The 13,492-nt window shown below is 46.3% G+C and overlaps 1 protein-coding gene across 1 annotated transcript in view; it reads right to left on the bottom strand.

The window, feature by feature from the left end:
• The window catches only part of TMEM179 (transmembrane protein 179), a 29,310-nt gene extending 19,192 nt beyond the window's left edge, over positions 1–10,118 (bottom strand). The window contains exon 1 of the mRNA XM_065404539.1: positions 9,817–10,118. Within this exon, the coding sequence (XP_065260611.1) occupies positions 9,817–10,118 (302 nt within the window). The remainder of the gene's footprint in view (positions 1–9,816) is intronic.
• Between the last annotated feature and the right edge of the window lie 3,374 nt (positions 10,119–13,492).

Below are 13,492 nucleotides of genomic sequence, written 5' to 3'. Positions count from 1 at the left end.
ATCACCATTGTTAAAATAAATGTCATTGACTTAAATTATATAGTAACTGGAGCTAAAATTATTTCATGACTATAGTGATAATTGGGACAAAAATTGCCTACCAAAAGAAAACTAAAAATAAAACAAAATACTACTGATAACTATAATTATTTTAATCAGCTAAACTTACACTGCTAGCAGCATGGGACAGGACTCAGTTCTGCATGTGTGTGCAGTGTGCATAGCAGGTCAGATCCTCATATAGTGTAAACTAGCATAGCTCTGTTGACTTCAATGGACCTATGTCAATTTACACCAGTTGAGGATCTGGGCTAGCATTGCAGCTTAGAATACGACCAGCTATGACATGCAGTTTAGAATCCACAGCCAGCTCAAGGCATATGCTCTGTATAGGATCCTACACTTTTGGGGATGCCAGTACATCAACATTTCCTCCAAGTAAGCATCCAGGACCTTCCAAGCTGATGGGTGCTGGGACCTCCCCATCATTCTTAAAAATGAACCATGGGGAATCCTTTGAGTTGTTCATCCCTCCCTACTAGTTGATGGAATCTAGCTGATGAAAACTTTCTAACCCTCCCCTCACTCAGTAATAAAATCTACCCGCACCCCCAATCACTTGTGTCCAAACACCCTTGACATGCCCAAATGTCAGTCTTTCCCTCTCTCATGGCTTTACATATGTCTGCCTCAGGCCATGCGTGTCTTATTTCCCACTGTGTTTGCAGAAACTAGGACTGTCCTTGCCAGAACCTATCCAGCCTGTTAGGATTTGAACACTGACTCGAAAAGCATTTCAGTGTTTAGTTTAATGGAACACTTGAGAAAAATGATGATGGATTCTTCATCCTTATGAGCTATTTGCTGCTGTTACAGAAGATGAACCTTAACAATCAGTATGGGAAATTCTGGGCCCTTTATAATACCAGGGATAAAATCCTGCCCCCAATGACAATTTTCACCCAATGAGATCAAAGGCAATTCCTATTGCTTTCAGTGCGAGGTGTCCATGAGGATCAAGGACAGTGTAGGCCCAGCACATTTTCTAGCTGTTTTAGGTCTTTCAGGAGAAGGACTACAGTGTGGCAAGTCTTCCAGAAACACAAGATCTGTCACTTGGAGCATTCACACTTATGGCCTGTTTCTATTCTTATTGAGGCTCCGGCTGTCACTGGACATGTAAATGTTAAATGCTTTAACTCATGATAATGAGAAAATGAAATATAAATGATTAATACTTAGCATTTAAAGGGCAAGTCAATTAATCCCCAGGACATTCCTGTTAAGCACATAAACAAATTTATTCCCATCTTACAGATAGGGAAACTGCGGGGAGGGGGGAGGAGCGGGATAAGGGAAAGAATTTAAGTGACTTGACCAAGCCACAAAAGGAGCCTATGACAAAGCTAGGTTTAGAAGTAAGGTGTCCCTGCTCTCTGGCCTGCGCTTAGATCACTAAATCATGCCCCTTACTCAAATTAAACATTACCAGTTCTTACAGTGATATTGCATGGAGAGAGGAAATGGCAATATACAAATCTATTTGTCAACTATCAAATTAAATGATTGACTTATCAAATATACACTGCAAGCTTCAGCTGGGGGCTGATCAAAGACCAATGGGAGTCTTTCCAGTCAGTTCAGTGGACTCTGATTTAGATCAAGCCCCTGCTGCAGAAAGCAGTGGCTCACCCACTTAGTGGAGACAGTTAGCATGAGCACGGAACATCCGTACTGGGTGTTCAGCACTGACTTTCCATCTACTTTCTGGTGTCATTCAAGATGCTGATAGTCTTTAAATGTGCAACCTTGGGGTTAGGACTCAAGGTGTTCTCAGTGGAGCGGCCCAACTCTAAAATTTGCTCCTTCCGGTTGGTCTACCAGAGCTCAACTCTGTAAGCTTCACATCTTACAAACGCGCCATCAAGCACATCGTTTGCACTTGACAAATAAACAATGATAACAGTGTGATGCAAGGCTCATCTTTCCAGGCAACACTTTCATTAATCTACATTGCTGTTCTGTTGTCTTTCTTCTTAATTTTCAGCTAGTTTTCTGTTTATAGTAGTTTGTAGCTATATGCCATGCATCTGACTGACAATCAATGGATGCTCTGTAAACTATTTAATAAGGTGAATACCCTCACATATTTTAACGAGGAGTCACTTCTTATTCATCATGGGCCCAATCATCCTTCAAGTGACGTCAATGGCAATGCTCTCATCAACCTCAGTAAGTGCAAGCATGTGCAGCAGCGTTGCTGCAGAACTTCCTCCTGAACAACCTCCAATCAGTACAGTAAAGATGTGCATTATTTATGATGCCCAAAGAGCACAAATTCCTCTGTCTCTCCAGAAATAAAGGGCCATTTTCAGGGTCAGTCACTCATGCATGTTTGAAATGTTAATGGACCTTTGCTCAGTGTTAACACAGCATAACTCACTTAGGATGCTACATTTGCTTTTCAGATTTGCAATGACAAATCTGGGTGTGGGGTGGAACTTCCCTTTCCCCGTGTTTTATTAGACAGGCTACATCAGGGGTCGGCAACGTTCGGCACGCGGCTCGCCAGGGTAAGCACCCTGGCGGGCCGGGCCAGTTTTATTTACCTGCTGACGCGGCAGGTTCGGCCGATCGCGGCCCCCACTGGCCGCGGTTCGCCGTCCCGGGCCAATGGGGGCGGCGAGAAGCGGCGCGGGCGAGCGATGTGCTGGCCGCGGTTTCTTGCCGCCCCCATTGGCCCGGGACGGCGAACCGCGGCCAGTGGGGGCCGCGATCGGCCGAACCTGCCGCGTCAGCAGGTAAATAAAACTGGCCCGGCCCGCCAGGGTGCTTACCCTGGCGAGCCGCGTGCCGAACGTTGCCGACCCCTGGGCTACATGGTGTCCTGTTTTAATCCATATTTTGACCTTATGTGGTACTAGACTTGCATATTTTATTATAACAATACACCTAATCTTGGCTTTCAAACACCCAGCAGCCTTCCAAATCCTTTCTTACCCAGATCAGCATTTTATTAACTATGAATAGTGTTACCCAAAGGATAATGCTCAGCTGAAATGGAAGAATTTCAAAAGCTACTCATAAAGAACAAATCTCAACAAAAGAATTGCACAACAAAATAAAATAAATTCCCAAAATTGGAAATAGATCAAAAATCATGAAAGTCTTGTCCAAAATACACCATTAAAAATCTTATTCGTTCTGTTTCTTCCAAATAAGCTGTTTTTAAACTATAGGAAATAAAATGCATCTGGATTCAACCAAACATGTATAGCTAATTGAGGTTTATGATATTTGTTTAAAAATACATTTTTTCGAAGAGTATTAAAAAGTCTCCTCTTACATTTAGATCTTTTAGGATAAGCTTCAATCCCGAGAAAGCTAGCTATTGTTTTATTGTAAATCTGTTAGAGCATATTTTAATATTGGATAGTCTAAGGGTGGCCACAGAATATCAGAGAATAATATCCAACCCTATTATTATTTGCATCACAGTATCACCTTGAGGTCTCAACCAAGATTCATAGATTCCAAGGACCATTGTGACCATCCAATCTGACCCACCTGTATAACACAGGCCATAGAACTCCTCCCAAATATTTCCTAGAGCAGATCTTTTAGAAAAATATCCAATTGTGATTTAAAAATTGTCAGTGATGGAGAATCCACCATGCCCCTTGGTAAACTGTTCCAAGATTAGGGCTTCGTTGTGGTAGGCACTGAACAAATATATAGCAAGACAGTCCCTGCCCCAGAGAGTTTACAATATAAGTAAAGACAAGACAAAGGGTGGAAGGGAAAATAGAAGCACAAAAAATTATTTATCCAAGGTCACACAACAGGTCGCCAGCAAGCTGGGAACAGTACCCCACTCTCCTGACTCCCAATCCAGTGCCCTAGCCACTAGAACAGACAGCCTCCCACTCACTCCGTACATCTTAGTTTACTCCATAACTAAATATTGCTTCCAGTACCCTTTCTGTATTTCTTATTCCACATAATCAGGTGCCAACTCGATCACTTTGTTGTTGCAGGTAATGCTAAGCTTTGGACTGAAATGATAGTGAGATAACAATTTTCATAAATAACTACCACTGTAACCACTAGTACCGTGTCAAAAAAATGGGGAAAAAATGGTAAAATTTTTCATCAGTTTAATCAATTCCTTTTTGTTCCCCCAACAAAAAGTTTCAAAATACTGAATTTTTTGACCAGCTGTACTGACCACACAATGTATTTTATTTAGTGATGAGGGAATGAGGAGGAGGGGGTGTGTACCTAAACTGAGTTCTTCTAGTGCCTGGAATTCTTGGTGGTAACACACAAATGGTCACATTCACTGGAATGTCCCAGCTGCTTTTCACTGCCCTGATGGCACAAAGCATCCTTATACCCGTTTCAACTGGCTGGTTTCAGAGTGACACAAGGCAGCAGGAGTGTACCAGTAAATCTAGAGCAATGCTTATAAATGCCTGCAAGGATTCACAAGTACAGTATAAAGAGGCTTGGCAGAATTTGATTTTTATTTCTTTATAGATTGATAGATAATATTGATGTTTATTTTTAAGTGTTTTTTCAGTTATCTATTTAAATATTCACAGTTGTGCAAGACTATGGGTTTTAAGCATTTATTTCTATTTTTATCTATTGAGCAGATGTTTTCAGAGAACTATCCGGGATGACTCCAAGATCTCTTTCTTGAGTGGTAACAGCTAGTTTAGACCCCATCATTTTGTATGTATAGTTGGGATTAGGTTTTCCAATCTGCATTAATTTGCATTTATCAACATTGGATTTTCACCTGCCATTTTGTGGCCCTGTCATCCAGTTTTGTGAGATCCCTCTGTATCTTTCTGCAGTCTGCTTTGGATTTAACTATTTTGAGTAATTTTTGATCATCTGCAAACTTTGCCACTTCACTGTTTACCCTTTTTCCAGATCATTTACGAATATGTTGAACAGGACTGGTTCCAGTACGGATCCCAAGGGGCCCTGGCCCCGTTACTTTTAAAAGTGGGAAGGCTCTGCCCTCCCACTTTTTACCAGCCATAAGGGCAAGTGACGGGGGGCAGAGGAATGAGTGGGGTGTTGGGGGGGAAGAGGTGATGCAGGAGCGGGACTTCGGGGGAAGAAGCGGCAAAGGGGCAGGGGCTTAGGGAGAAAGGGCAGCGCGAGGACAGTGGCTTGGGGAGAAGGGGCAACACAGGGGCTTAGCCTCTCGGGGAGGGGGTGGGGCCATGGTTTGGGTGCCTGTGGCCCCCTCACTTTTACAGAGCTTCCGTCGCTCCTGGACCCTGCTATTTATCTTCCTCCATTATGAAAACTGACCCTTTATTCCTACCCTTTGTTTCCTATCTTTTAACCAGTTACTGATCATAAGAACATAAGAATGGCCATACTGGGTCAGACCAAAGGTCCATCTAGCCCAGTATTCTGTCTACCGACAGTGGCCAATGCCAGGTGCCCCAGAGGGAGTGAACAGAACAGGTAATGATCAAGTGATCTCTCTCCTGCCATCCATCTCCACCCTCTGACAAACAGAAGCTAGGGACACCATTCCTTACCCATCCTGGCTAATAGCCATTAATGGACTTAACCTCCATGAATGTATCCAGTTCTCTTTTAAACACTGTTATAGTCCTAGCCTTCACAACCTCCTCAGGCAAGGAGTTCCACAAATTGACTGTGCGCTGTGTGAAGAAGAACTTCCTTTTATTTGTTTTAAACCTGCTGCCCATTAATTTCATTTGGTGGCCCCTAGTTCTTATATTATGGGAATAAGTAAATAACTTTTCCTTATCTACTTTCTCCTTATCACTCATGATTTTATATACCTCTATCATATCCCCCCTTAGTCTCCTCTTTTCCAAGCTGAAAAGTCCTAGCCTCTTTACTCTCTTCTCATATGGGACCCGTTCCAAACCCCTAATCATTTTAGTTGCCCTTCTCTGAACCTTTTCTAATGCCAGTATATCTTTTTTGAGATGAGGAGACCACATCTGTACGCAGTATTCAAGATGTGGGCATACCATCGATTTATATAAGCACAATAATATATTCTCTGTCTTATTCTCTATCCCCTTTTTAATGATTCCTAACATCCTGTTTGCTTTTTTGACCGCCTCTGCACACTGCGTGGACGTCTTCAGAGAACTATCCACGATGACTCCAAGATCTTTTTCATGATTCGTTGTAGCTAAATTAGCCCCCATCATATTGTATGTATAGTTGAGGTTATTTTTTCCAATACGCATTACTTTACATGATCCATGAGAGGATCTTCCCTGTTATCCCATGACACTTTTCTTTGCTTAAAAGCCTTTAGTGAGGAACTTTGTCAAAGGCTTTCTGAAAGTCCAAGTACACTTGTCCACATGTTTGTTGACCCCCCTCAAAGAATTCTAATAGATTGATGAGGCATAATTTCCCTTTACAAAAGCCACGTTGACGCTTCCCTAACATACCGTGATCATCTACGGGTCTGAGAATTCTGTTCTTTACTATAGTTTCAACCAATTTTCCTGGTACTGATATTAGGCTTACCAGCCTGTAATTGCTAAGTTCACCTCCGGAGCCTTTTTTTTTTTAAAAAGTCAGCATTCCATTCGCTATCTGCCAGTCATCTGGTAAAGAGGCTGATTTAAGCAATAGATCAGATACCACAAATAGTAGTTCTGCAATTTCATATTTGAGTTCCCTCAGAACTCTAGGGTGAATACCATCTTGTCCTGGTGTTACTGTTTAATGTATCAATTTGTTCCCAAACCTCCTCTCTTGACAGCTCAATCTGGGATAGTTCCCGCAGATTTGTCACCTAAAAAGAATGGTTCATATGTGGGAATCTCCCTCACTTTTTTTTTTTGACCCTCTGACTGTTGTTTGTTTTTTAATTTGGTTATACTTATAGTTTGAGCCTCGATTATGGTGTTTTTAAAAAGTTTCCATGCAACGTGCAGACATTTCACTCTTGTGTCTATTCCTTTTAATTTCTGTTTAACTAGTCTCCTTAATTTTGTGTAGTTCCCCTTTTTGAAGTTAAATGTTAATGTGGTGGGTTTCTTTGGCATTTCCCCCCCTACAAGTATGTTAAATTTAATTACATTATGGTCACTGTTACCAAGTGGTTCAGCTATATTCACCTCTTGGAACAGATTCTGTGCATCACTTTTGATAAATCAAGAATTGACTCTCCCCTTGTGGGTTCCTAGACTAGTTGCTCCAAGAAGCAGTCATTATTGATATCTAGAAATTTTATCTCTGCATCCCGTCATGAGATGACATGTTCCCAGTCAATACGGGGATAGTTGAAATCCCCCATTATTAATTATTAATTAATAATTATTACTAGATTTTCTGTTTTTGTAGCCTCTCTAATCTCCCTGAGCATTTCACAATAACCATCACCATCCTGGTCAGGTGGTTAATAGTATATTCCTAGTGCTATATTCTTATTCAAGCATGGAATTTCTATCCATAGAGATTGTATGGTATAGTTTGATTCATTTAAGATTTTTACTATATTTGATTCCACGCTTTCTTTCACATATAGTGCCACTCGCCCACCAATGCAATCTGCTCTGTAATCGTATATATTTTGTACCCTGACATTACAATGTCCCATTGATTATCATTCTTCCACCAAGTTTCTGATATGCCTATTTATCAATATCCTTATTTAACACCAGGTACTCAAGTTTACCCATCTTAGTATATAGACTTCTTGCATTTGTATACAAGAACTTATAACATTTGTCAATATTTAGTTGTCTGCCTTCATGTGATGTAATTGAATGGGACTCTTTTTTGTTTGACTGTTTCTCTTCAGTTCCTACCTGTACTTTATCAACTTCTATCCTCTCCTCTTTACTGGGATATAGAGTATCCCTTTAATAGATCCTCCCCTACAGGATGTGTCTATCCCAGCTGTTTACTTCTCTGCATCTGTCAGCTTTATCCCTACCCTCAGTTTAAAAAGTCCTCTACGATCTTTTTAATTTTACATGCCAGCAATCTGGTTCCATTTTGGTTTAGGTGGAGCCCATCCTTTCTGTATAGGCTCCTCCTTTCCCAAAAGGTCCCCCAATTCCTAATAAACCTAAATCTTTCTTCCAAACACCATTCATTCTCTCATCCTCGTATTGAGACCCTGTTGTTCTGCCTGTCTAACTGGTCCTGCGCATGGTACTGGACACATTTCAGAGAATGCTGCCATGGCTGGACTTAATCTCTTACCTTGCAGTCCAAATTTGGCTTCCAGTACCTCTTTTCTACCTTTCCCTATGTCACTGATACCTACATGTATCACGGCCACCGGCTCCTCCCCAGCACTGCACGCAAGTCTGTCTAGATGTCTCGAGAGGTCTGCAACCTTCGCATCCGGCAGAAAATTCACCATGCAGTTCTCCCGGGCATCACAAACCCAACTATCTATATTTCTAATAATCAAATCCCACATTAATATTACCTGTCTCTTCCTAATAACCGTGGTCCCCTCCCCTGGAGAGATATCCTCAGTGTGAGAGGATACCATGACATCATCTGGAAGGAAGGTCCCAGCTCTGGGATCATTTCCCTCTGCTCCAGCTTGATGTTCTCCTTCCCCAAGACGTTTATCCTCCTCAGCAGCACAGAGCCTGTCAAACTGGGGGTGGGATCGCTGTGCTGTGTCCCTGGAAGTCTCATCTATGTACCTCTCTATCTCCCTTAGCTCCACTAGTTCAGTCACTCTGGTTTCAAGAGCCCATATTGGGTCTCTGAGGGCCATGAGCTCTTTGAGCCAAATGCACACGTATACCACCTGCCCACAAGACAGATAATCGTTCATGTTGCATTCAGCGCAATAAATTGGGTAGGCCCCACTCTGCTGCTGGACTTCTGCCTGCATTCTTTTTACTTTTGCAGGGTTTTGTTTGTTCTTGGGGGGGGGGGAGCATTATTGGCCTAAATTTAGAGAATGTTTATCAGGTGTACCTGGCTCTCACGGACCCTTCAAACTCCCCCACCAAATTCTGTTTGCTGCTCCTCTGGGGGCTTAGCCAGCTTCTTAAACCCCTGTTCTCCCTGAATTAGTCCCACCCCCTTGCCAACCGACCCTAAAGGGGTCAAAGGATGGCAGGCTAGAGCATCCCTAGGAAGCTCTCAGCCTTGCCTAGCAGCATCAAGTATAAAGCGAAACTTCTTGAAGGATTGACCCTGCTCCAGTTAAGTTGTCGATGCCATAAATAAAGGAGTCCCACCTTACACCCACGCCCTTAATGGGAAGGCAAAAGCTCAGATGGAAGTCTCCAGGGGGAAGTGTCAGATCCCAGCTAACACCTTGTTTCCTGGTGCCCCCTGTTCACCACCACCCCTGGCAGGACAATGTAGGTATGTGGGGGGCACTGCTGGGCGCTGGCTGTCCCCGCACTGAGGCAGAGCATAGCCGCCCTCTCCCTATGCCCCTTTCCCTGCCTTGGCCCTGCAGCTGCAGGGCTGCCTCAGCCGACTGGGGATGGGTGCTGGCAGATGGGGGGGCCGGCTCAGGCGTGGGGGTCAGGTTTGGGGGGGCTAAGGTTCTGGCAGGGGGCAGGTTTGGGGGGCTCGTTCTGAGAGGACAAGTTGGGGGGTGCAGGTTCTGGCAGCGGGCAGGTTTGGGGGGCGCAGGTTCTGGCAGGGGGCAGCTTTGGGGGGGGTTGGTTCTGAGGGGGCTAGTTGGGGGGCAGCTTTGGGGGGGCTCAGGTTCTGGCGGGAGGGCAGTTTTGGGGGGCTCAGGTCCTGGCGGGGGGCAGGATGGGGGCAGGTTCTGGGGGTCCCCCAACCCACCCCCTTACTTACTCCTCGTGGCCCTTGCAGAGGAAGAAGAGCGTCCGCCAGGCCTGCGCGGCGGCCAGCAGCAGCGAGAGCAGCCCGGCGAAGACGCTGAAGCGGCAGGCGGCCGGGGGCCCCCACTCCTGCACGGTGAAGCGCTGCCGCTCCGCCGTCAGGTTGGCGCTGAGCCACATGCCCTCGGTGAAGAGCAGGCAGCGGCCGTGGCAGTCGTTGCTGTTCTCGGACAGCGGCACCACCACCACGAAGCTGCAGAGGAAGGCCAGGAAGTAGCCGACGCACTGGGCGAAGAGCAGGTTGCTCAGCGCCATGGCGGCAGCCGGGCACTGGGGCGGGAGCCTGCCGCAGCCGGCCGGGAGGCGGGGAGCAGGGGGGAGGATGCGCGCTGGGGACCCCTCCTCCGGGCTGAGCGCAGGAGGCCGGGAGCCGCGGCCAGGCTGCGCCACCCAGCTCCGCAGCGAGCCCAGCCTCTTCTCCTAGGCCCCCCGGCTCCGGCGCAGCCGCCCCTCCGGCCCGTGTCTGCTCCCCACCCCCGAGACTCCAGGCCTGCAGAGCAGGTGTAGCCGCTCCCCTGGCGCCGCTGGCAGCCGGAGCCGGCCTCCGCCCGGTGCAACGGGGCTGCAACCCCCGGTCTGCACCCAGCCAGCGTAGGGCGCTGAGCCCTGCAGATCCCTCTGGCTGAAAGGAGCCGGTGTCTAGCCCCAGCCTTGTGCGCCTCCAACACCCAGCCCCTGCTGGTCCCAGCCCAGCTGAGCCACCTACACCCAGCACCTGCCGCCTACCAAAGGTTGGCCCTGACCGCTGCCCCGACCCACCCAAATCCTGTACGTGGAGAACAGGTCTAGCCGCTCCTTGCGTGCCTACCAGGCCTGCCCCCCGGCACGAAGACTTGGGTGCCAGCAGCTGACCTGCTCTATTTTCAATCCCTAACCCCACGGGTCTGGCCATTAAATAGAGGGAAATTGCATCTGCTCCACTTCCACAGCAAAAATCCAGCTCCCTATTCAGTAACAGTCCGGAGCGCATGTTCAGCACCTACCGCCTGCTGGGGGTTACCAGGTTCAGGCCTTTAGTAACCAGACCCTATCACCAAAACAGGCAACACCTGTTGCCACTTGTCCTGGACGAGAAACAATCCGCACTCCAACACATCCCACTGCAAGAGCAACAGCAATGCAAATACCTCGAGCTGACACCTGGGCCATGATGGATGGAGCAGATATTTTGGCCATAAACCACTACATTTTACTGCATAAATACACACTCCTAGTCCACTATAAAACCCAGTCCCTGATACATCCTGGCACATAAGCACTTGAAAACTCCAACAAACTCCAACCCACTTTTGTTGTTTTATAAGGGGACATGCAATGGGGAGCAGCTGCCGCTTTTCTCTATTTAACTGGTAGAATTTGGGGGTGTGAGCTAGAAAAACGTACTGGACCAAGCAGGAGCCAGGTACCACACTGAAGTTGCAGTAGTATCACCAGGATGCATCAGGGTCCAGATATTTTAGCCCAGAAGGAGCAGCTACACTTGTTTTCTGGCTAGGCAGCGGAATTGGGGAGATTAGGACCAAAAATTGGCAGGATCCAGCTGCTGGACCCAGCCGTTCTGCCAGGAAGGGCTGGGGTCTGAAGTGTTTTGGTGCCGGAGGAGCTGCCCTAGGGGAAAAAGATAAAAACTGCATCGGCTATAGGACAAGCTCACATCAGCACCAGGGACAGCTCTGCTGCTCCGCATACAAGCCACTGAAGAACACGTGGGCCTCACATACAGACAAGAGCCAGCTTCGTGCCCGGATAAACCCCAAAGAGCCCCTCACAGGGAGAGATTAAAGAGGAGGCCACAGGCCTGTATCACAGGCCTGATTCTGCAATTCCTTATACTGCATGTGTCAGCTCAAAATCACTTTGGTGGAGTTACTGCGGAATGACACTGTAAAAGGGTACAGGATCTGGCCCTGTAGGGATGAAGCTGGTCTCATTACATCCATTCTGCACTGGCCTAGCTTCATCAACACTAGTGGAGTTATGCCAGATCAACACTGGTGTGAGAGAGAACAGGATCTAGCTCTGTGCATTTCAACTGCACTCCCACTATATTGTGTGCATTATTACTTATTGATTTCCAAATAAATTTCTGTTGGATCAAAGGTGCTTACCCAGGATTTGAGTACACGCTACTCATCACCTACCACAGGCAAGGGAAAATTAAAAAACAGATTAATTAAGATTAGAGGAAAGTGTCTTCAGTCTGACCTTAAACATCTGAAGGGGCTCACGTGGAGCTGGATCGTAACCTGGCAATGCCATCTGAGGAGGATCCGTGCATAGCCCCAGTGTACATCTATGCTGCCTTAGGAGCAGGGCTGGACTCTGACTGGTCCTTGTTTCCCTCTTGCTATCTGCATGAGCCCTTTTCCTTACACAGCATACTGCCCCCTGTGGGACAGCTCCGCTGTGCTGGGTGAAACATAAACTCCACTGACCCTCCACTCCCCCGGTCACCAGCACAGGAGGAAAGTAGTAACCTAGCAGCAGCTGCTCTCCCTCCTTCCCCTAGTCCCCCTTTGCAGACTATGGCAATGTAGCAAATCACATGCAGGAGGTAGGGGCTCCCTTACACCTCCTTATGCCTTTGTGTGGTCATGCAACCATTAATCACCAGTGAGCCCATAGGGATCATCCAAAACCCATTTGGAAGGATTCTCATTGACTTCAGATGAGAACCTGATCTGCACAAGTCTGTGCCAGCATAAGGGGGAGGGTAAGGGCAGTGCACAGCACAGCAGGGCTGCAAGGAGACACCACAGGTAGCAAGATTTCATTCATCTTCTTCAGCAAATTGCTGTCCTGTGCACACACGCTACTCCCCTTCTCACACCAACTCATCCCCCATTCCTACTTCCCAGAACACAGATCACTCCAAGCCCAGCTCATCCTAAATCACGTCACTCCTAATCCTAACTCATTCCCCATTTCAACTCACCTCCTAATCTCCACGCATCCCCACAACATAGATCACCCCTAAACTCATCTCCTCCCAAATCACAGATCACACCAATCCCAGTTTATCCCTACAACACACATCATCTCTAATCCCTTCCCATCTCATCCCACATCTCAACACCAAGCATGCATCATGTCACTTGTGTTTGGTGGAGGAAGAGACTGAGAGTGGGCCTCGTTACACTAGATGAAGGATCTGGGACCTCAAATTTAGGTATGCAGCAGCCATTTTGCTAAAATACAGTTATTTCTCTACTCTTATGTGAGCCGCTGTCTCAAGCAGCACTGGTGAATTTGTTAGCAAATATAGCTGCTACTTACTCAAGTGTGTATAACCGTATCAGCTTTAGGTAGAGGTGCATGCTGATTGGGTTTCCATTGAATAAATGAATTCATTCATATTGTAAATCATATCCATGCAGTATTACCTTAAAGTCTTTCTCTGCACTAGTAGGGAAAGAATATTTCTTGTATAGGCCCCTGTGAAAAATGAAGGGGGGGATGGTAGCTCCCTTTTATGGACACCCAGCCAGCCAGTTAGCTATAAAATTCCTCTTAGTAGCTGTTCTCTACTTGCTTTACCTGTAAAAGGTTAACAAGCCCACAGGTAAAAGGAAAGGAGTGGGCAACCTGACCAAAAGAGCCAATAGGAAGGCTAGAACTTTTTAAAATTG

The sequence above is a fragment of the Emys orbicularis genome, chromosome 4, assembly GCF_028017835.1.
Source record: "Emys orbicularis isolate rEmyOrb1 chromosome 4, rEmyOrb1.hap1, whole genome shotgun sequence".
In the NCBI taxonomy this organism is placed as follows: domain Eukaryota; kingdom Metazoa; phylum Chordata; order Testudines; family Emydidae; genus Emys; species Emys orbicularis.
This window is presented reverse-complemented; position numbering and strand designations above follow the sequence as displayed.